Source organism: Molothrus ater, chromosome 5 (assembly GCF_012460135.2).
Source record: "Molothrus ater isolate BHLD 08-10-18 breed brown headed cowbird chromosome 5, BPBGC_Mater_1.1, whole genome shotgun sequence".
Lineage (NCBI taxonomy): Eukaryota > Metazoa > Chordata > Aves > Passeriformes > Icteridae > Molothrus > Molothrus ater.
In genome coordinates this window covers 72,584,640-72,608,762 of record NC_050482.2, presented here as the reverse complement: position 1 = coordinate 72,608,762, position 24,123 = coordinate 72,584,640, and the positions used below count along the sequence as shown (strand labels likewise).

General features: G+C 41.6%; 1 protein-coding gene across 22 annotated transcripts in view; it reads right to left on the bottom strand.

Annotated features, from left to right (window-relative positions):
- The window catches only part of C2CD5 (C2 calcium dependent domain containing 5), a 56,819-nt gene extending 32,696 nt beyond the window's left edge, over positions 1 to 24,123 (bottom strand). For 7 of the 22 annotated variants that reach the window (XM_036401355.1, XM_036401360.1, XM_036401362.1 and 4 more), the window contains exons 1-9: positions 24,000 to 24,122; positions 20,085 to 20,171; positions 18,521 to 18,692; positions 16,438 to 16,533; positions 15,817 to 15,972; positions 14,839 to 15,037; positions 13,253 to 13,377; positions 5,277 to 5,362; positions 143 to 251 (exon numbers count right to left, since the gene is read on the bottom strand). In XM_036401355.1, coding sequence (XP_036257248.1) covers positions 143 to 251; positions 5,277 to 5,362; positions 13,253 to 13,377; positions 14,839 to 15,037; positions 15,817 to 15,972; positions 16,438 to 16,533; positions 18,521 to 18,692; positions 20,085 to 20,171; positions 24,000 to 24,089 — 1,120 coding nt within the window. In that variant the 5' untranslated portion in view covers positions 24,090 to 24,122. The other 15 variants (XM_054514965.1, XM_054514966.1, XM_036401364.1 and 12 more) reach the window with 6 other exon arrangements.

Genomic DNA, 24,123 nt, shown 5'->3' with positions numbered 1-24,123 from the left:
GCCACCGGGCAGGGAGGCAGGCTGTGCCCAGCTGGAACAGATCTGTCCCTCCCCAAGGTGCCACCGGGCAGGGAGGCAGGCTGTGCCAGGCAGGTGTTCCTGTGCTCCCGTGCTGCGCTCCCGCATTCCCGTGCGGACGTACCGGGGTTGTGGATGCGATCCAGGAGCTTCACGGAGCGCGCGCTGACGACGCCCCCGACGTGGAGCAGGAAGCCGGGTGGGAAGGTGGTCAGGGTGAAGAAGGGGAATTCCTGTGGGCACCAAGAACCAGCATTAGCGCAGCGCTGAGCAAGGCTCGGCGTGGCAGTGACATGCACCGAGCTCTCGCTGCCCTGGATGCCAGAGGCACCCCCAGAGCCACGCGTGCCCACAGACCCAGGGCCAGAAAAGCACAGGTTCCACACACTCAGTGCTTTTCCCCCACAGAGTTGTTTCTCAGCACAACAGTGATAAACAACCAAAACTTTACATATTTTTAGATTAATAAAATCTCTATTGATCCACTTTTACCATGGCTGCTAAACACCACAACTCTTCTTTCATTAGCTGATAAAAAAATAAAATTTTTCTCCATTTTTAGGTGTTCTCATTACAACTGACTGCAATTTGATTCTGAAGCACAGAGTGGAACAAACTGTAGCCCTGCAAGAATGAGGACGGTCTTATTACAGGAAAACAAACCTAAAAATATCAAAGGACTGCTCTGCTAGTAAACTCTAAATATAACAAGTAAATATACATCTTTTAAAATAAAGCTCAGGTCTTGAAACACAACTGTAAATTCTCAAACTAAAATAATTCACTTCCAGTTAATAAGTAAAATAAAGACTTAACTTTCAGTAACTACTCCAGCTTTTAATTCATAAAAAGGGCAAAGTAAGTAATAATGGCAATTTTTCAAGACTCATTTGATGAAATAAAAGTCACATTCAAAAAACTGAGCCCAAACCCAGATTTTAATTACTCCAGAGACGTTCTGTGATATGTCTGATATATCCATAATAGCACACTTATGGGGGAAAGGCAATAATTCGTGTTCAGCAATTCTAAATTGCATTCTAAAATGCAGAAAGCAAAGAAAAAGAAAAATCATGCAATCATGTTTCGTATAATAGTAACTGATTAAATGGAACAAATAAACACCTTATTTTTATATGAGAGAAAGTAGAGGATAGATTCCTTTCTCACATACTTGGAAAGAGTACAGTTCAACCAAGCTTCTATCTGAACAGCACACATGCTGCAGATTCAGCGAGGATCAGGTTCTGCCAGCAATACATGGCATGAAAAGTTATCTTAAACTAGAGCCCAACATAGGTTTAAGAATTAATACTTCAGGATTCTTGCCACCCTTCTAATAGAAACTCTTAGAACTTTTAAAAGCTCCTACAAACTTCAAGTTTTCTGGATTTTCATTTGGCTTAAACTTTCAAAATTAGGAGGCAAACCTTTAAATCAGTGACCATAGTATCAATAACCAGAAGAAGAACAATCCCGAAAGCCAAACCCTGCAGTTTTGCCCTATGATGCAATGAAGAAGTAGGAAGATTTCACCCCAGGACTCTGCAAACCTGCTTGACTGATGGGTCTCCAGGAGCTGAGATGGATTCTAGAGAGGGATGCAGTGAAGATTCCCCCAGAAGGTTCTAACAGATTGCAAAGTGCCTTGCAAGTTACCCAAATAGTCAAAATACTCAAATTACTTCTTTCCCAGGACTGCAGGAATGAAGAAAGGAGTTTTCTGAATGTGCCACCTTTATGAAATTCCATTAAGCCTTTACTACACTTTCATTCTCTGTATACACACATTTACACCAGGCTGAAGCAGTATGGAGTGGGCAAAGGAAACAATACTCCATGCTCTAAAGCTTGAGCAAATCCATTGTTTTTTCATCTAAATGGAAATTCAGAAGTTTTTTCACTTTCTGTTCCTTTCCATAAGGCTTTGTACTGCAAGTAATTTTAACATGCTCACACTTGCAGTTTGCCTGATTCCCTACACTAGAAACCAGGCCAAACTGCAAACAACAACTTGGTTCTATCTCAGTGCATGTATCAATACTCCCAAGCCTGTATTATGACACCTGATAAAAGAAGGTGTTTATCAGGTAACTGGAGCCACAGACAAATCTGGGTGACAGACTCACTGCACCATTCTGACAGAATTCTGTTAACAATCTCTCACTCATTCTGACACAGATGGAACTCCGTCACTTCATATGAAGACTTTTTTTCCTTTTCTAATTTAATTTAGAGGTTTTTAAAATGCTATTATTATCTTACTTAAATACAAGTTCCAGCCTCAATTACATGTTGTAAACTGTAAGAGTTCAAAGTTACTGTGCCACCCCCCAAGGTGGCCAAACAACCTCACAGCTTTTCTTCACCTGAACTGAGGGGATGGGTGGGTAAGAAGTCACTGGAAAGAAAAGATGGAAAGATGTTCAAGTCAGGATTTCAGCCAAGCAAATCTCCCAGAAAACACATTTCCTGCAGTGCCCTTCAGAGATGAAGGCCACCAGATCCCCCTTTTGAAAAGGCAACAGAAGAGATCACTCAAGCACTTGCAGAATGTAAAAACAGGAAGAAACCAGAATTTGTCCAGAATTTGTGGAAGTGAGACATGAAATACCACTGAGAGCAGCTTTTTGTCATTTCTACAAAAATATAGGCTAATGTTTGAGGAGTAAGATAACATCAAATTTTCCTACTGATGGAAAATTTGCAGCATCTATTTTTTGTTTAGTTAAAAATATACAGAGAGACAGCAGTGCTACAGTTACTCTTGCTATCTACAGATGTCCAGGGGATTTTTAACAGTTATTAATGTGCAAGGTAACATGTACCTGAGCTTTCCACTGCTGTATTTTCTACAGGTCCATTTTCAGGGAAGAAATTGAGGACTATGACCCTTCTAACTAACTCTGTTCAGTTTGAAGTTAGGGTTATTTAAGTAATATACCAAAACCACATTTGGTTAAAAAAAAGCTGTTGAGACATGCAACTAAATGAGCTTATTTTCAGGTACCTCAGCATTACCATATACCCCAATAATCTAAGACTCAAAAGAACTATTTGAGCAACCTGGTCTCACGGAATGTGTCCCTGCCCAAGGCAGGGTGGCTGGAATAAGATCATCATTAAGGTCCCTCAAACCTCAAAGTATTCTGGGATTTTATGATATATCTAATACATGTGAAACTGCATCATATATACTGAATTTATTCTTTGTTTTCCCAAATACTTGCTATCCTAAGTAACCCAGACAAGTAGAGTGCACTGTTTATGTGTGTAGTACTAAAACAGACAAGATAACTTATAGATGTTATTCATTCCAGTTAACTCAGCTTCAAGGTAACCAAAAGAGGTAACACCACAGCAAAACCACATCCAATATGAAATTTTCAGAAGACAGAATGAACATATTTTTTATCAATTAACTGTCCACATGCTTTGCTGTTACACCACAGTTGCCATCAATAACAGATTCAACATGTCTCCATCCCATTTTACGGTATCTTTTTTCTACTAGCCAATACAAAGACCTTATCAAAATAATGTGCAAATAATTCAGGCTCTAAAAATACATTAAGGGCTCTTATGTTACTTTTTTAATTGTCTTTAAAAAGCTTCCTAAGGAAATAAAAAGATCAGCCATGGAAAGTCTAAATGCTAGCAAAATCAAAGGTAAACAGAAAAAAGGCTTGTTTTAATGCATTCCCTTCAGCCAAATAAAAAATTAAAAGCAAAAAGCCACGGATTTGTATTCATACCTAAACTAAAACATTAACTGAAATGTATCAACATGCAAAATACACCGATCTAAGAAATGCTCTTAAAACCAACAAATGTAAAAAATTCCGCATGAACACAATCACACAGAACTGTGGGAAGGCTCCCGAAGGCCCGTCCGCGAGGTGGTGCTTTGGAAGCCCCAGCAGGCGGGAGAGGGCTGAGGGGTCCCGTTTGTTGCCACGTACCCGCCTGGCACAGAACCTGCGGGGCGATCCTCCCTTAGCCACGGGAACACAAGAGAGGAGAACAGAGTCAGCACTCGCTGCAGGCAGGCTCCGGTGTGTGCAAACCCCAGTCACACCCCACACCTGCAGGGCCTCTGCTCCCAGCCAACACACACGGCCCACGGCACCGGCGTCACCGACGTGTTTTATGGAAAACCCTTCCCTGAGGATCGTTCCTCCTGAGAGGCTGAGAGGCCTCAGGAACAAAATGTACCCAATGGTTATCTGCTGCTGTGGAATGCAGCAGGTGCATCTGGGATTGGGCTCGTGTGCTTGTTTCTAATTAATGGCCAATCACAGCCAGCTGTCCAGACTGTCTCAGTCACAAGCCTTTGTCATCATTCCTTTTTCTATTCTTAGCCAGCCTTCTGATGAAATCCTGTGTTCTGTTCTTTTAGTACAGTTTTAATATAATATATATCATAAAATAATAAATCAGCCTTCTGAAACATGGAGTCAACATTCTCATCTCTTCCCTCATCCTGAGACCCCTGTCAACACAGCCACACTTAGGTGCAATACATTTATTTCTGAGTACGAATATACTCCCATTTCTTCCTTCAATACATCTCACTATCAACATTTTGATCAAAGCAGTGTATAGTTTATAAAAAAAAGTTGCAATTACTCATTCCAAATGTAAACAATTTATTAAAACCACTATTTTCATCATATAGTCTGTTCAGTTTAATGACAGATGGCATTTTTAGTGCAATAGAGAAAAAGTTTAAATATATAAATGCCTTTTACTGCTTGGCAAGTAGTTCAGTTTCAAGTTCCCAATTAAAGGCTACCTTCTACTCCATTGACTAGAGCACAAGGTAACAACTCCATTCCCAAAACCCTGAAACTTTTCCCAAACCCAAATGGGATTTTCAGCTTGTTTAAAGCCCTGCCAATGTTCCTGAATTTGGCTTCTGTGAAAACCTTATCATCATGTCTTTACTCAAGTGTTAAACTTAACATGCATCAGTACCTTTCAGAGACCACACAATGGTAATTTCTCCCATAACTTCTTAATACCACTGGAATTACTTGAGTGCTGTGCATAGTTAATTGCTCCACTTCTCCCAGGGCTTTAGTAATATATTCATATTTAAATAATTTGTGTATAAAAGGGCTATTAAACAGTCAACAGTTGTACTAAGTTCACACCAAAACTAACATTTTTTCAAACAAAGTAAAAGCAAACATTAACTTAGAACAAGATAAATTTTCACTTCAGTAAACCAGAAATGGAAGTATAAAATGCCTTACCCTTTGTTCCAGAGCTGACTGAGTCTGTTGTCTTAAAAGAGTTTTAAATGGCCCCCCTTCTTTTCCAGCACTCCCACTGCCCATTCCTGAAGAATATCAGTACAAATGACATTCAAAGAAACATATATTATAATTTGTAATCAAAGAGTGAGTTCAAAATAGATAAAAATGAGTCATTGAAAACAGTCAAATTTTCCCCATAATTTTAATTTCTAAGAAAAAAAAAAGCATCAAAAATTTAATTTTGGTTTGAGGGTTGTTCTAGGTTTTCCTTCTCACACAACTAGCAGTGATTTTATAAGTATTTGAACAAACACCCCCGATCTAAGATTTTTTCCTACTGTCAACTTGAATTAAAATCAATTTTAAAATATAAAAACTTAAATATGTGGGTTTAAAATTCTTTCCTACAATATAATTTTTTTTATTTAAATAGAGATCTAATTTTCACATTAAGTTTTTATAAAACCATATTATCTGCCCTTATCAAAAAGAGTCTCTCTGTCAGACTACTCTACAGTTGTGTATCTCTCACTAATATTATTATAATATTTTTATTTAATAGAAGTAATAAAAATCTGGTTTTCAGAGAGTTTCAGGTAACTAAAACCACCTTTCCTAACTACAAGCAGAAGACTGTACACATAATTATAGGAGCAGTTACATAATGCATGATTAGGAGCAAGAAGAAAGTACAAATGCAATGCATATCCTTTGATTTGAATATAAACTCTGGAAAAAAATTATTAATTATTTTACACTATGAAATACTCATCTGATTCACTCAAATAAGCTAGGGGCTACAACTGCTCAGCATTTAGAACTACACTTATTTGATTACTATATTGGCACACACATAACCTGCAGATTATGAACATGAGATAAACTCCAATTTTGCATAACACGGCAATTCTCTTTTCTTCTTTCAGAGTTTCACCTCCAACCCTCTCCCTAGCACAGGGGGTTTGTGCACAGGAAGCTGGCAGCTGCACTGACACCTGATTGTGCACTAGCACCCTTGCTGGGGCATCGCCTGTACACAGGGGGTTGTGCACAGGAAGCTGGCAGCCTGACACCTGATTGTGCACTGGCACCTTGCTGGGGCATTGCCTGTACACAGGGGGTTGTGCACAGGAAGCTGGCAGCTGCACTGGCACCTGATTGTGCACTAGCACCCTTGCTGGGGCATCGCCTGTACACAGGGGGTTGTGCACAGGAAGCTGGCAGCTGCACTGACACCTGATTGTGCACTGGCACCTTGCTGGGGCATTGCCTGTACACAGGGGGTTGTGCACAGGAAGCTGGCAGCTGCACTGGCACCTGATTGTGCACTGGCACCTTGCTGGGGCATCGCCTGTACACAGGGGGTTGTGCACAGGAAGCTGGCAGCTGCACTGGCACCTGATTGTGCACTGGCACCTTGCTGGGGCATTACCTGTACACAGGGGTTTGTGCACAGGAAGCTGGCAGCTGCACTGACACCTTGGCTGTGGCATTACCTGTACACAGGGGTTTGTGCACAGGAAGCTGGCAGCTGCACTGGCACCTTGGCTGTGGCATTACCTGTACACAGGGGGTTGTGCACAGGAAGCTGGCAGCTGCACTGGCACCTGATTGTGCACTAGCACCCTTGCTGGGGCATCGCCTGTACACAGGGGGTTGTGCACAGGAAGCTGGCAGCTGCACTGACACCTGATTGTGCACTGGCACCTTGCTGGGGCATTGCCTGTACACAGGGGGTTGTGCACAGGAAGCTGGCAGCTGCACTGGCACCTGATTGTGCACTGGCACCTTGCTGGGGCATTGCCTGTACACAGGGGGTTGTGCACAGGAAGCTGGCAGCTGCACTGGCACCTGATTGTGCACTGGCACCTTGCTGGGGCATTACCTGTACACAGGGGTTTGTGCACAGGAAGCTGGCAGCTGCACTGACACCTTGGCTGTGGCATTACCTGTACACAGGGGTTTGTGCACAGGAAGCTGGCAGCTGCACTGGCACCTGATTGTGCACTGACACCTTGCTGGAGCATCACCTGTACACAGGGGTTTGTGCACAGGAAGCTGGCAGCTGCACTGGCACCTTGCTGGGGCATTACCTGTACACAGGGGTTTGTGCACAGGAAGCTGGCAGCTGCACTGGCACCTGATTGTGCACTGGCACCCTTGCTGGGGCATTGCCTGTACACAGGGGGTTGTGCACAGGAAGCTGGCAGCTGCACTGGCACCTGATTGTGCACTGGCACCTTGCTGGAGCATCACCTGTACACAGGGGTTTGTGCACAGGAAGCTGGCAGCTGCACTGGCACCTTGCTGGGGCATTACCTGTACACAGGGGTTTGTGCACAGGAAGCTGGCAGCTGCACTGGCACCTGATTGTGCACTGGCACCCTTGCTGGGGCATTGCCTGTACACAGGGGGTTGTGCACAGGAAGCTGGCAGCTGCACTGGCACCTGATTGTGCACTGGCACCTTGCTGGGGCATTACTTGCAGGGCCATGTCCCCTCACAGAGTGTGCTGAGCTGCAGGTTATGTGTCTGACAGTGACCTGGGGGCTCTGTGCTCACACAGCACTGCAAACACATGCCAAGGTGCACTTTTCCTAAAGCAAACACAGTACTAGTGACTCAGACTTTCTTGGTAATAGGTCATGCCCAAAACACATTCTCCTTGCTATTCCTTAAGTCTAAAGCCATCAGGGCTAAGAGGACAAAGCAAAAAGAAGCCCCTAAGCAGCAGAGGAAAGCAGTGCATAAAGAACAGAAAGGTGTCAGGAGCAGGATGAAATACAAACAGCACAGTGCAAACAGTTAGAAATGAAGCCACGATTTTCTTCTCCAGAATTTCTAACTGATTCAACATAATAATTCCTCGCTAGTTTCCTTTTCCTTCTGATCAAGAATCTGGTAAGGATGAAAAAGAGTGAAAATATATATCCAAATGCAGTTATTTGTTTTACCTAAGACTGGGAGATCTAGAAGTAATACCAGACTTAATAATGTATATATAAATTCACTCCTAACTTCATTCATTCATTTTCAAGAGTTACTAAGCTACCATTACCATGTAATTAGATATAAAACCACTGTAATTTTCAATGAGTATTTTTAGCTGTTCTTGGATAAGGAAACAAAACTATTAGTATCTGTATAGTCCCATTAAACAATATTAAATTGCTTTTACTATTTAGCATTGATTCTAAACATCACTGTCAGGGACTATACAAGACTAAATACAGACAAACATAGCATAAATTCTACACATGAAACAAACTCAAAAAATACAAACTAACCGAAAGAGTTTCTACAAAAAAAGCAAAGTCAATAATACCAACAATTATTTAATTGAAATCTATAAAAATAATCCATGTCAGTGAAATGAAAAAGTGGGCAGTAAAAATAAAAAGCATGGGCTTTGTTTAAAAGGTTAAATTAAAAAGCAGAGCTGGTAGCATCTGACAACCATTATTTCAGCAAATTATGAATGAATTCATGAGCAAGTGCAATGAGAGCTGCTCCATGCAAAATGCAGGAGCAACAAAGTGAGGACAATGTGTGGGATTAGAAATAAAGCAAATTATTTCAATCCAATCAGCAAAGGCTAATTTTCAAGGGTAAAGAAGTAATTCTGCAGCATAAATGACATTGTTTCAAATCCTCTAGGAAGTTCTGAAGGTGTTTCAAGCTTCTGGGGCAGAGGTGAGAGATGGAATACATAGTCATGTAGCCAGCAGTTTTCAGAGGCTAACTGAGCAAACCCAGGGTTACAGAAGCAGCTGTGTGTTAATCAAATAACACATTTCCTTCAAAGTTTGTTTAAAAGGCCATAATAGACAGATCCTACCAGAAGCAGCCAGAAGCAGCTCTTCAGTGAAAGATACACTTTTCCTCAGAACAACTGGGCTGACATGGCTAGAGTGTAGAGGTTTAATGCTAGACCCCGAGAGGAGGAGACAGGACTTTTTAAGATGTGGGGAATCACAAGAGAGTGTAGGGGAGCTGGGAAACAGGAAAATCCTAGGTCCCTGTGGGGAAGGTGCTGTGGAGGAAAGTAATAGAGACAAAGATGTAGATTCAGAAGATGACTAAAGAAACGGACAAAAGAAATCAAAATGAAGCATTTCTGTTTTCTCTAAATGAATCAACACTTACTGCAAATATTTCTTGACATACAAAGAAATGGAATGACAATACAGCTCCACAACGTACATGAGAAGCGTGTCTTTAAAAATCATTACTTGATCAACTTTATTTTGAAATTAATTTTTTAGAGACCTGCTAATTAAACATTTTAAATGCCAATCAAAATTTGATAGCAAATAGTATGGAATAAAACCCAAACAACAGAGTCTTTGCACACACTTAATCTGATTACTTGCATTATCTTGGTAGAAAAGGTTCTTTTTGAAGTGGCCATGGATTCGTTTTATGATTTTCTAGAGTAATAAATCTTGTAGAATTCTAAGTTCCCATCAAGTAAAGGAGTTCCCACCTTACCCATTTCCTCCAAACATATGCTATGGCACATCAGAATGTATTATCTGATTAAAAATATCATGCTTTTTGTCAGCCTGATTCTGTTCATTTTCAGTGTCATAAAATATATCCCTACTCCCAGAATTCTAATTTCTAACCCAAATTCAGCAAATGTATTTATAGACCAGAATGGATAACACAAGCACAGTTGCATTTCACAGAAGACATCAAGGTAATATTCTCTGGATTTGGAGCTATTGAAAATTAGATGCTTAAGCAGATCCAGGTTCCAGCCTCCAGTGTTTTGTTACTCATCCTGGAAATTGTGGTATCTGCACCATTTCTCCAGGTTAATGTCCATCTCAGATATGTCAGCACACTAACTACCTGACTGAGAAATAAAGGAGAATATGACACACTGCAGAAATAGCAGAAAATACTTCTTTGTTCACATCAGCCAACCTGAGTAATGGGTATCTCGAACCTGGTAACATCAGATGTGTCACATGAGAAATTTGCATTTCTTTAACTTTATTTAAGTACTGAGATCACCAACTTACACACTGAGATGCCTGAACTTGGTAACAGCCTTGGGAAATGAAAACAGAGGTCTAAACATATACAGTAATTGTTAAAAGCAACATACTGAATTTAGTATGTTATGGAAGTGCCTTCTGCATATCATCAAATTTTGGGTAAAACAGATGGCTCATGAGGTGTTGTCCTTTTAGTCTACTAAGATTCAAAACTGAGTTTGTCATAGCAAGATAGAGCATGTTTAAATGTAACTAGAAAATCCTCTCCGGACAAGTTTCAGCAGCAGAGTTAAAAGTTGCCAAAAAGAGAGTGCTAATAAGCAAAACTATGCCCACTGTTTGCTTTAATACTAGCAAGACAGCTGAAAACATCTTTACATACTTGAAAAATCCCTCCAAACACGAGGCACCAATGACAATCTGTTTCAGTTCTGAAGGAACTGACTAAAACCAACAGGATTTATCACCCACCTAACATTGCCAGGAAAGACATAAGGCTGCTGCTTTAAAACCTGCACTCACTCACAGTGAGCTGCACGTGCCTAAACTCACAACTCTTACATCTAGAAAGATGACCACCTATGTTACATTTAAATCCTTTACATGGACATCATCTCTACCATGGAAAATCTGATCAAAAGAAACAGGTTTTCAAATATTCAGTAAGCCAAACACCTGAATTTGGGGTGCTCCCAAGAAAATGAGCATCCAGTTCTACCTGTAGGTCCTTTAAATGAGTGACCACCATAGGTTACCCAGAGGACAGACATCCTTCAAAAAGGACAAAAATTAAAGTGTGCTTTTTTTTGCTTGTTTGTTTTAAAAATGGGACAGAGAAGACAGCACTAAGAAAGACAGCCTGCTAATTAGGAAAATTTTTAACACATCTAGGGAATAAACTGCATGAAATATTTAATACAACTCCATTTGAATGTAATATTCAATTTACCTGCTTGGAAAAATTCTTGAAAGGAGTGCTATCAAGTAAAGCTGAATCAACTACCTTAAAATGCTTAAAATCTGTCTCATGATATAGAGCCAAGGATGTTCTGGGCTTCAAACACCACAATTTAAAACATCATTTAAAAACTAACCACACTTCTATATACAATTCTACAAAATACTTTGCCCCATGGTAGCAAAATTCACAGCATTGGTCATATAATGAAAAATAAACATACAGTTAATTCTTTGAGTTTTGCTGGCATTATTACTGACATGATTCTAACCACAGACTAAAAAATAAGGAGGGAGGAAAAAAAAACAAGTTGAAAAAATTATGATAAAGCAATGGAAAAAGAAAAATGCTTTTTGAAGATGGCTGGATTACTTCTAATGTAATTTAAGCTACCTTGAAAGTGTATACTGTCTATGTGAAGCTCTTTCCATATACCAAGAGAATAAAAAGACAATGGCTGCTACATTTGTAGTTTTGAATTTGCAAAAGGGAGTTCAAAATTATATAAATATATGCAGTAAACTTGGGGCCCAACACAGTAGGCTTGAAGGCTACATGGTTTTAGTAACACCATCTTTAACATATTGTGGTGAGAAATACACTCCTATGATCTGTGATATGAAATGGAGGAAATAAGGAAAAGGCAATTACTTAGGACTCCCTTAATGCTCTGAGATGTTCTTGACTTCAACACAACACAGTTGTGTTACAAAAGCAATTTTCATGTTATCCAGGACAGCGGAAATGCAGGCAGGATTGAAATTTGGACCCTGCAGAAACCCTTTAGAGCTTGAGGTGTGCTGTGTGAGGTCTCCAATTTTCACATCATTTTGATAACTTAAATGCCAAAAAGCAAAAGGGGTTGAATGAAAATATAAAAAGAGAAACAACTTAAACAAAAAGTGGGTGGAAGTGCCTTACCAGTTTTGGGTGTCAAACTCAAATCTGTGTCAGAAGAAGAGGACTGTCGACTGTAGGACTTGGAAGGTGAAAAGGAATAGGTTTGGTTTTTCAGAGGGGTGGAGGGTCCTGATGAATATGTATTGGGATTGGGATCTTCATTGAAAGGAATCCTGCCAGAAGAAGGTGGAAACATATTCAGTAATCCTGTGCCAAAGGACCTGGCTGACAGCAGCATGATCCAAACACCAGGATGGGACTGGGGCAGGGCCAGCAGCTATTCCTTAGGAGCGAGGCTGGGAATGAGGCCAGAGGCAAAGAAATGCTGTTTTACCCTCTCAGCATCCTACACACAGATGCTCGTCATCTACAATGAAACAATTAAGCCAAATGAAAGGCATGAGATGTGACAAAAAATTATATATAGATATGCAAAATAAAAAAATTGAAAAGTTTATGGCTTAAAAATCTGGTCAAATACACAATGCTTTGAGTTAGTTTAATAAAGAAAAAATGATTTCAAATTATAGCTGTGTTTATACATATTTATACACTTATGTATATACACATATGCATTTTAAGGTAAAAAAAAAAAAAGAGATATGTTTCCTTATCCTATAGCATCAGCAGCATGCCACAGCTAAAAACAGAACAAAGAGGAGAATCTTTATGGGAACAACTCTATTGACAAACAATTTATTTATGCACAGCTTGACTTACCTGCTCTCTAAAACCATCTCTTCCACAAATGGCACAGACCCTTCCTAGAACCATTTCAAAACCTACTGTATGTGAATTATGTTTGAAAGCAATTAGGAGCTCAAATCACCGTTTCCCAGTTACATCACCTTATTGTTTTAGTTAATTTCACAGGAAGCAAGAGCGTGTGACAGTGAAGAGCGTGGCTTTGTGGAAGAGACTGCGAGGCATGTCCAAGACCTATCCTGCATTTGCTGGAGCTGCAGCACCCTGGGAACAGCAGGCGTGTCCGTGAGGAAACGGGGGAGGAGAGAGGGCGGTACCTGCCTACCCTGCCTGCCTGCCTGCCCTGCGGGGGCACTGTGCCTGCGGCTGCCTCTGCCCAGCTGCGAGGGTCAGCAGACTCGTACCAGTGTAGATGAGAGTGGGAACAGACACAGAGAAGTTCTGAGTGAGCCGTGAGCCAGTAGCAGTGTGAATTGGGCTGTTGTGGGTCGAGCGGCATCCATGGCTGGGCGCGTGAACCAGCGGAGACCTGAGAGAGTTTGCAGCCAGGGCGGGAGAAAAGAAAACAATACATACAAACAGGTTGCAGAGTTATGTTACCAATGACTTCAGGGAAGTTCAGATAGAGGAGATCTCTTACTCTAAGCAGACTCTAAGAATTGCAATTCCTAGCATGCAAGAGTCCAGATGAAATAAAAGGAGGGAAAGGAACAGCTTAAGCACTTGCTTGTGACTGCATCATTGATTTCTGGCAACAGGCCATCAAGTTAGTAAAGCCAAGAATAAGAAGAATCAAATCAGTTGATTTTGCTGCCTTAGAGAAACATTCCCATTTTTTGAACTGAGACAATATCCATCACCGAGTTGAACGTGGATAATTTGGGAGGTGGAATTTCCACATTTTGCTGCAGAGTGAAAGCCACTGGTTTATTTATGGGTGCTTTTTAAGTTGATAATTACTAGGTCTACCTTTTATGTTTTTAAACACCATGCTGTTGCTCTATGCTGCACTGCATCCTGAAGTTCTTTTAAAGGCAATTTTTTAAAATCAAGACAAGTCAAACAAGCTATGCCGTGAAATAGAAACCAGTAATTTTTAAAAGTCAGCTCATATTTCACAAAATTTTGCAGAGCAATTGATGTCTGCACAACCAAAATGCCTCATCTCTCTTGCAGTGACAGAACAGCTCAAGTTAATGAAAATGGCTACTTCAATCAATACATCTAGAAATACAGGACACGTAATACACTTCTTGGTGCAGTTTTTTCCTTCCTGTATTGCTCTACCAAACAGAAAATAACTAATTTATCCATGCAAAAAAGTAGCAACAGTTGAAAGAAGACTGCAAGTATATTTCTATTAATTTGTATGCATATCACAACATTCAAACTGTTTGGTGCTGCAGTAGATATGACAAAAATCACAAAATTCTAATTCTCATCATAAAAAGATTTCTCTGCAAATTCACTGTCTACCCGTTTTGCCATAGTCCTTGTTTTACAACAGTAAAAAGCAAAGCACACAATAAAAGATGAGACCTCTTTGGGGTCATTGTCTAAATCACTGACAGAACAATCAGAATCCAAAATTTATCTTCTCTTATACACTTACAAACATTTAAGCTTGAACCAAAAGTATATTTGTGAGAGATCCTCACAAAAAATGTTCATTGCACAAACACAGCATCAAAGCAGAACTAATTAAAGTGGTGGATCACAAGCCAAGGATATGCAGTACTATTGCTACATAAATACAAAGAAAGTCATTTTAAGTAAGAACTACCACTCCAGCTTCTACTGGAATAACAACTCATCCAACCTAAAACATTTCAGAATTGTGGAACAGAAAACTTATTGCAGACAACTAAAACTACAAAAGAAAAACAAATTCTGGGGAAAAAAGAAATCACACTGGTTATGAAAAACTGAATGAGTATGAAAGGAAGAGAGGTGAAACTTGTTTCCCTACAAGCTACTAATTCATACTTACTCCTTCATTTCTTTGGATGGGGAGTTACATGCAGGTAAAAATGCTGATGTGTTACTTAATTTATCCAACGTGCAGGCTGTTCCTATGGCTCTCACTACGAGTCCAGACTCTCCTTCCAAATCAAAACACTGCAAATAACCAACAACAGCATTTCCTCTCATTTCCAGCACCTTCAGGCCAATCTTCCTTTGTAATTCACCTACAAAACAAAAGGTAAAGAGCTCAGAGTTGCAGTGAGAGTTGCACTTCTATTCTCTTTCGTGGTCTTTGACTCAGCCTTTGGAGTGCCAACCAAGTCAGCAGAACAGGTGATAAACCCAAACCTACATAGCTGGGCCAAGGAGCCAGCCACAACTTCTGTCTCCTACAACACTGTGTGATACCAATCACACAGCTTTTTGCTTTTCTCTCCAAATCCATTCTGACTGCCAAAACAACATATCATTTCAGAGCTTTTTCCCACTAGTCTTTATTTCCAGTAGGTTTTTTTTTTTTTCCTTTTTTCCTACTTATTCAGAGAGAGGTCAAGGTGTGCTGTTGAACTCATGTAAGTTTCTAAATACTTCATATTTAATACTTCAATACATTAATAATACATAATAATAATATATAATATATATATAATATATAGCATATAATATAATAATATATAATACTTCAAAACAATGCAACATCTTTAAAATCTATATGAACAAGCATCTATAATTTCTTCATGTACCAATTTATTTGAGCATACTTCATCTCATTTCCTACTTTTTGCCCCTCTACTGCAAACCAAACAGTGCCACTCCTATTAACTGCACACAAGGACTGAAAGGCTGTGACTGTAGGGAGCTGGTTGGTCACGGATGCTTTTTAGGGGGACATAATAAAAAAGGAACGGTTCTGTGTGGCTGGATTGCCTCGGTAATAAGGCACGTGGCAAACATCACCTGTGTGCCCTGGGGGCAGTGGCTGTGCCCTGGGGCAGTGCAGTACCTGACATGAGCGAGATGAGCCTCTGGCGGGCCTCGTTGGAGGCACGCGGGGTCCGGATGCGGTCGATCCACTGGTACTCGGGGTCCTCGTTCACCACCAGCTCCTCCACGAAGCCGTGGATCACCACGGCCCGGTAGCACTTGGGGATGGACGTGGCTGGTGCAGACACACAGCAAAGGGGTGAGAGACAGGCCTCCCAGCCAAGGGCAGCAACAAAACATCCATTACACACACAGTGATTTCATCCAGACCGTTTTCTGTGACAACATGGACACACCCCGCTAAGGTAACTGTCCAGTGTGTACCAGTTACAGCATGTGCCTTAATGAAACCTTTCCACTTTGGGCCTCTTTCAAAGGATATGGACCCAAAATAACACCACATGCACAGGCACTGAAATGCAACTTCTGGGCATTAAAAAACCCCATCAGCTACTTACGTTGTTTTGAAATGTGAACAGTAAAAATGTGTTAAAAAAGAAAAGCAATTTGTGTAAACGTTATCTCCACTAGGTTTATGCAATGAGCTCCCTTCTCTGCCATGAGAAGGGAGACAGAAGAGGCAAAGAAGGAAAAGGAGGGAAAAAGTTTTTGTTCAAATAAACTTTTTTCCTCTACTTACTGCAAAAAAACTTGACGCCACAGGATGACTGCCTAAATCTGTTTAAATCATTGAAGAGATCTACTTTCACCACCACGTTGATCTCCCCACGTATACCTGACAATAAAAACCATGAAATACCAGAAGTTATAACAATATAACTGCACCAATACAAAACTAGACCTATAAATTATTTCCTGTTATTAATTATTAATGCCAGAGGAGCAGGAAGCCATAGCCTTGCCTCTCAGGTCTGCTGCAGAGACACTGGCTCAGAGGAAGTTTCTAGTTCTGCCAAGCCTGTGGCACAATGAAAGCAACACTCCTCAAATCCTGTCTGGAGCAAACAGAACTTTATAAGAAAGATGGCAAGGAGAAGCCATCAGCCTCTTGATGCTGCAGTGGCCTCTGCTGCAGGGTGCTCTCTCTGCTCAGTCTCCTCCCTGAAACAATTCCACAACTGCAGTAAAGCTCCTCTCTGAAGTTCAGCCCAAGGAGAAATATTTATGGTTCTTTCTAGAACCACAAAGTGACACAGGAAGTGTTTGCAAAATATTTCAACTGTGACAAGAAATAAATAAAAATAAGGTATTATAGTCCTTCTAGACAAAAGGTTAATTTTCAACTATGATTAAACCTTACTAGAAATGGATTATTTTCCAACACAGAACCATTTCTTTTTGACTTCTCTACTTTCCTGTTCTGAGCTTTTCCTTCTTTTCCCCACCCAGTAACAAAATCATTTCACACATTATAGGTTCTGACATATTGAGGACTAAACTTTTTGATGAGTCTAATCTCTCGTGTCTTCAGAAGCCTTTATCAACCAGCACATGACACTGAAACAGCAGCACTGGATTTGTTGTTCAGCTCAGACATTACTGCAATAAAATCAGCTGCATCTCCCTTCCAAAATCCCAACAGGAAGAAGCCTTCAGTTATTGTAACAGAAAATGCCTCAGGGCTATACATTTTCACAAACAATCACGTTGAGGTGAAAGAAAAAAAAATTAATACAAAGTTATGAACATTGTATTTATTCTTTTTAAGGAAGCTCAATTAATGTTTGCCAAGAATCACAATAATTGGAATCTAGTGCTATGAGCATGAAAACAAAAGAATTCCAATTTTACTTACATAGAAAAAACCTATGAAATACCAACATATCTGGAAAAATATAGAGAATTCAAACTCTCTCTAATCTACCAGCTGTACACATCCTGAAACAAGTGTTTGCATAATTTAGCTCAGAAGAGAATGCGTGATAGGAGAATGTGCATAGGATAAAAAGGTAATTTAGAAAAACAGTATTTTTGCAATATTTCTTAATATTTCTGCTTGCTATAACTGGTTTAAATGCAAAAAATACTGTGCATCAGTTATGATGAGCATCTGGTGAACACCATTAATTATTTCCCAACAACGCCTTATAATTAGCTTTGAACATCATTAGGTCATTTAATTCGCCCTGAATAATGAAGGAGGGGGACAATGGCAGCCACAGAGATGTCCTGCACGAAGGCATCCAAGCAGCAAGTTAATTGCTCTAAACTGACATTGGCTCTCTGAGACAAAAGCTGTTCCATCCAAATCAAAAGCAAAAATATCACTGCCTTTATTTTCTCATACCTTCAAGACATTCTGATGAAATCCACCTAGTACTGAGAGCACTTAATGCAGGGAAAAGAGATTTCATCCTGTTGAAGATATCTCACATCCTTGTCCCTTCATCTCAAGTGAAGTTTATCCCAAATCCCAGGAAGGCACACTTCAAGTAACCCCAGCAAAATTACATTTGTTTAGCAAACACGTGGTAATTAGACAAATACGTCTGAGTCTTTTTTTTAATCAGAAATTTGCAGTAACTAGTAACTAGGATGTTTTCCCACTTGTCACAAGTCCTGTGGAAGGCATTCTGCCAAGCACTAGCCTTTACTCCCCTGCCAGAAATTTTCTCATGTCAGAAAATAAGGGGGAAAAAAGCCAGGAAAGTGGTTTTCCAACTCCAAAGCTAAAGTTATTACAAATTTCTGAATACATCTTATGAGATTGTACGAAGCAGATTAGATTCCAGAGAAGCCTGTTTGAAATCAGCAAAGCTCACCATGAATGGTATCATAAATTGGAAACCACCCTGAAATAACAGTGGCTGCCTCACTGTAGAGCAGAGGGTCGATGTCTATGTACACCTTGCCAATGGCATCGTTGGCACTGTACGTGTCGTGGTCAAGAACCGTGATCTGCAGGGGCTCATCCTGCAGCTCCTCATCATCCACCTGCAACACAAATATTAACAAAAACCTGAGTACTTAAAAATGTGCAGGGAAACACTGCTGAAAAATAAATGCAGAGGAGAAGAGAGTTAGTAATGAACAGTGACACGGAGAGATCTGCAATGTCACTTCCTGAAGCTAAACAACACTCTCACTCATTTTGGTTTTATCCCTCAGAGACTGGTGAGATCCTGGAAACTGTCCCATCACTGGCAGAGGAACACAAAAGCACAATTACAGAGAATATGCATTTTAAAATTCCACAATATTTTAAGTCGCATTTAAAATACTGCCCCACGTATCTCCACAATACATATGATAGACAAATAAATAAATAGACAAAATAAGGAAGAAAGGAAAGAAAAAAATTTAAGATACAATACCTCAGAGGACTATTATGCTCTGAAGTTCATGGTGTTCCCATCACTGACCAGTGGCTTAAAAGCAGGTATTTTACACAGCCTGCAGTAAGAGTTCAGTACTTCTACACATGCAATTTCCTAAACAAATGCAATAATCCATCTACAGATAATGACTATTTTCTTTTAGAACAAAGACAGCCATTTAACAAATTTTTGTGTTCAATTCACAAACCAAGAATGAAGTTTGCTAGCTGCAATGGGATGACTCATCTAAGTGTTTGCAGAATTGCAATATTGCCTTAGTGCACAGTAAATGAACCAGAACTACACATTCAAGTGTTGCAATAATTAATTGATTCTAAACATAATCCTCATTTTTTAAGTAGTAAAAAAATGAAAGAAACATGTAAACACTCGTTCAGGGCATAATGTCAAAGGACACCAACAAATTAGATCCTGGAAAGCACCAAGCAATTACAGGAAAATGCTGCATGCCCTCATTATTACGTAAGGAAACGAGAGGAGAAAGTGTCCAGCAATTGCTGTCCAAGCTCTTTATTTTGTAACATTCACAGAGGAATTTTGTTTTCTCCTCTGCATTATCCTTGCCACCAAATGTAAGACTTCAAATACCAATTAACTTTCCTTGCTCAAAATTAAAAAAGCCCACAAGAACACCTGAACATTCGCATGTATGTATTTATTTACACACACATGTCCTGAAAAGTGTACTGAAAAAGCCTTTGCCCTGCTGCCCTTGCCCACCTTCACTGCAGCACTCTCTCTTCTAACAGAACAGCATTCAATTGGCTCCAACCTGGCAAGCTTTTATCTTCTCAAGCACTCCTAAAAAGCCAAGGAGACGCCCTTGGCAAACAGGGTCTGCCTGGAGCTGGGTTTGCTGGAAAGGCTTTGTGCATGTAAACACAAATACACTTCAGTGCTCACTCTCTGCTGGAAATGCAATTATTTCATTAAGGCAGCTAAACCAGAGTGCCTATACACTTACAGGCCAACTCTTAAAAATACTTACTTCAAATTTGAACCACTCAGAATTCCATTGAGGATTAAGTGATTTGGGATACACATCTGTCTTAAATGTTGTATTTCCAAATTTCACCTAAAAACAAAAACATTCAATTAGCAACTACAAATATTAACAAAAAGATTTTGAAACTCATTTAATTGACATATGCAAATAATTTCAAATACATATTTCAACAAATAATTTTCTTTTCACTGAGTGGCTTTTCAATTCAATTTATATATATATCAGTATCCACATGTCAATGACATTTCCAATCAATCTCTCTCATCTTGTCACACTACTAAAATTGTTTCTTTTCCTCCTCAAACATTTGAGAGGCAAAAATATAACTTATATTGGCTATTCAAAGTCACTTTACATACTCTCCTTGCCTTCTACAAGGAAAAATATTCTAAACATTGATAGCTTATTACTCTTCTCTCTAGGATTTCTCAATCAGCTTCACAGATAATTGATAAAATAAATATAAAGACAAACTGGATTTGATATATACAGAGAGAGGACTACTAAAAATTGAGTATTTTCCATGCTTTCATCTCTTATTTCACCTTCAACCACATAATAACTCATTTGAGCAGTACCCATATGGTCTCCACAGGCATCTATTTCAGGCTAAGCCCATTTGGGTTTTGTGGGCGCTTCTTCTTTCCTTTTTTAAGGTGAAACTGAATTTCTGTGATGCTCCATACATCAGGAAGCCACACAGCACACGGAAGAGCCTTTATTTCTCTGCAGCCTTCACTGCAAACCATTTCCAAACACCTGCAGTTCTCCGAATGCTGCTTCTCAAAGAAGCATGACACCTCGTACCAGGTACTTACAAATACCCAAATTTACATTTTTAAATTTATTCAAGACTCCTAAGGAAAACAGTGACTAGGCAGATGGAAAAGAAGTGCTGGAGTTAGAGGTTTGGACAGCTTTTACCTTTTAAAAGGCCAAACGCATTTTGGAAAGGCAACTTAGGGCTGGATGTGAGCACTGTGGCGATTTTGCTCGGGACAGCGTTAAGTGACCGCCTGGCACACCTCAGTAACACAGTGATTACTGTGCACAGGTGCATCTCCCAGCTCTGCAGAGATCCTGCACTGGCTGAAGTACAATCAAGTGATGGTAGCACTGCTGCAAGGGCGCTGCCAATTAAATACCAGTTCTGGCTCCAGAAGCTGCCAGGATCCAGCATCCTGAGCTCCACCCAGCCTATTTTAAGGCCTTATCTCGGGAGTAAATCAGTTCCCTTAGAGCCCCAGGCAGTTGTAACTGAATTTCCCCCTGCTCCAGCTAGGTCATTGAAGCTGGTAGAGATAATAAAACACCACACTGCTGCCCACTGTGCAAAGTTAAAAGCACATTTATGGAAGAAATTGTAACAAAATATTCTGAGCTGGGACAAGGATCATTGTGCTCATGCTAGTGAAGTCCAAGTTTTGCATAACCTGAGCCAAGTAAGAGCTCTGAAGTCTCTTCTCATTTTCTTTTCGAGTTCTAAGGTTATATTGCAAAATTTAACAAGGAAATTTAAGGTTAGTAAACAACTAGAACCTTAACATTTGCATTTCATTTCATTTAAGGAAAACCACATTGTAGTTTTTCAGCAACCTCACACAGAAAAACAAAACAACACTTTAAATCTCAACTTACTTTGCAATAAATCTCACCTGCTGCACTGCCTACTCCATGCAGGGAAAGGGAAAGTTACTCCACACTGTTCCTAATTAACAATCCTGAAAGCAAGGCCCCCACCTGGGTATTTCTATACCCTTATCTGTGCCAAGGCACCCATGGACCAGCATGGCAACCCAGCTAAGCAAGCTGATCTTGATGAAAATGGTTATTTTCCTTTCTGCTATGCTAGTATTTTACTATATGAATTTCAACAATCTACTTTGCTGCCCTGACAGTAGGGCTGGGAACAAGACCCACAGAATAGAGGAGCTGTTTCTCCTAACACAGAGTAAAACCAGGCCAAATGAAACTCGGTGAGCTGCATTTCCTAGTCCTGTTTTCCCTGTCTCCTAGTAGCAAGCATCAGAGTTGTGGCAATTTCAGACTAGATTAACAGGCAGCCTGCAAGAGAGCTTTTAAAAATTAAAAGCTGACCAGTGAAACAGCTGACAAAACAGTGAAACACTATGTTCCATTTAATAAAATAAAGCTCTGTACTATTTCTGCTCCACTGAAAGGCTGGAATACATCCTCACTTGACCACCAGCCTACTCTCCCATTAAGCATTATCCTTAGAGTCTAACATCAACCAAATTTTTAAGCACCAAATTAAATCAGGACTTACATACCCCAAATTTATTTTTATACTGATAGTATCATATTTCCCAGTGTATACAGGTCTAGAAAGGCATTCTGTCTTCCTATTTAATTCTAGTACTGTGCCAACTTCAACTACAAATGGTACACCTCAATGAGTATTTGGGGTTCAAGACACACATTTCCAGAGCACACAATTTTTAAATAGCTCTGATTCTTCTCAGAGTATGAGTCCCAAACCTACAGAATGCTTCTGAAATGTTCTAAGTCATTCATATTGGAAAAAACGAATCAAAAAACATAAGGATCATGTAACAGAAATCATAAAAAGGCTTGGATTGGAAGGGACCCTAAAGTCCATCTCACTCAAACCCCCTGCCATGGGCAGGGATGTCACCCGTTGGAGCACACTGCTCGGAGCCCCATCCAACCCGGGCCTCCAATGGTTCCAGTTACTTTGCACTTCAACTTATTTTACAATCCCTTCCTAGAAGGGCCCTACACATTGCGGCAAGCTACGAGACTGCAAAGAAGGTTGAAGCTGGATACTCCGGGTGCAATAAAGCGATTTAAACACGCAAACAATATTAAGTACTTGTTGACAAAAAGCCCCCTTCAAAAACATTTTAGTATTTCAAATGTTTTAAAAGGAAAGACGAACATTGGCCTTAAAAGCAAAGCCTGTACACCCAGTCATATACTCAGCAATACAACCGCTTTAAAGATTATTTTGCTACTTCGCCACCCTCCTTGCAACACCTCTGTCTGATCAGAGACCCGGTTAGGTTGGAAATGCCCTGTGGGATCACCGAGCCCGAGCTGTGACCGACCACCACCGGCACCGAGACCCGGGCACCTCCAGGGACGGCTCCTGCCCCTGCCCCGGCCAGCCCGTCCCGATGCCTGATCCCCCTTCCCGGAGCGGCCCCTGCCCCGGGCAGCCCGTCCCGATGCCTGATCCCCCTTCCCGAGGCGGCCCCTGCCCCGGGCAGCCCGTCCCCATGCCTGATCCCCCTTCCCGGAGCGGCCCCTGCCCCGGCCAGCCCGTCCCGATGCCTGATCCCCCTTCCCGGAGCGGCCCCTGCCCCGGGCAGCCCGTCCCGATGCCTGATCCCCCTTCCCGGAGCGGCCCCTGCCCCGGGCAGCCCGTCCCGATGCCTGATCCCCCTTCCCGGAGCGGCCCCTGCCCCGGCCAGCCCGTCCCCATGCCTGATCCCCCTTCCCGGAGCGGCCCCTGCCCCGGGCAGCCCGTCCCCATGCCTGATCCCCCTTCCCGGAGCGGCCCCTGCCCCGGCCAGCCCGTCCCGATGCCTGATCCCCCTTCCCGGAGCGGCCCCTGCCCCGGGCAGCCCGTCCCCATGCCTGATCCCCCTTCCCGGAGCGGCCCCTGCCCCTGCCAGCCCGTCCCCATGCCTGATCCCCCTTCCCGGAGCGGCCCCTGCTCCTGCCAGCCCGTCTCGATGCCTGATCCCCCTTCCCGGAGCGGCTCCTGCCCCGGGCAGCCCGTCCCGATGCCTGATCCCCCTTCCCGGAGCGGCCCCTGCCCGTGCCCCGCAGCCCCGCTGCGCTTCCCGGAGCGCCGTTCGGGCCCGGCAGGTGCCTCCCCGCGCGGGCCCGGCCCGCCGCCCCGCCACCAACCTCCACGAAGGCGTCGGTCAGGTCGCTGGCGCGGTCCATCACCGGCAAATGGCGCCCCGCCACGATCTTGACCTTCAGCTTCCCCGGCATCTTCCTCCTGCCGTGCCCCCCCTCGCCGCCTCCT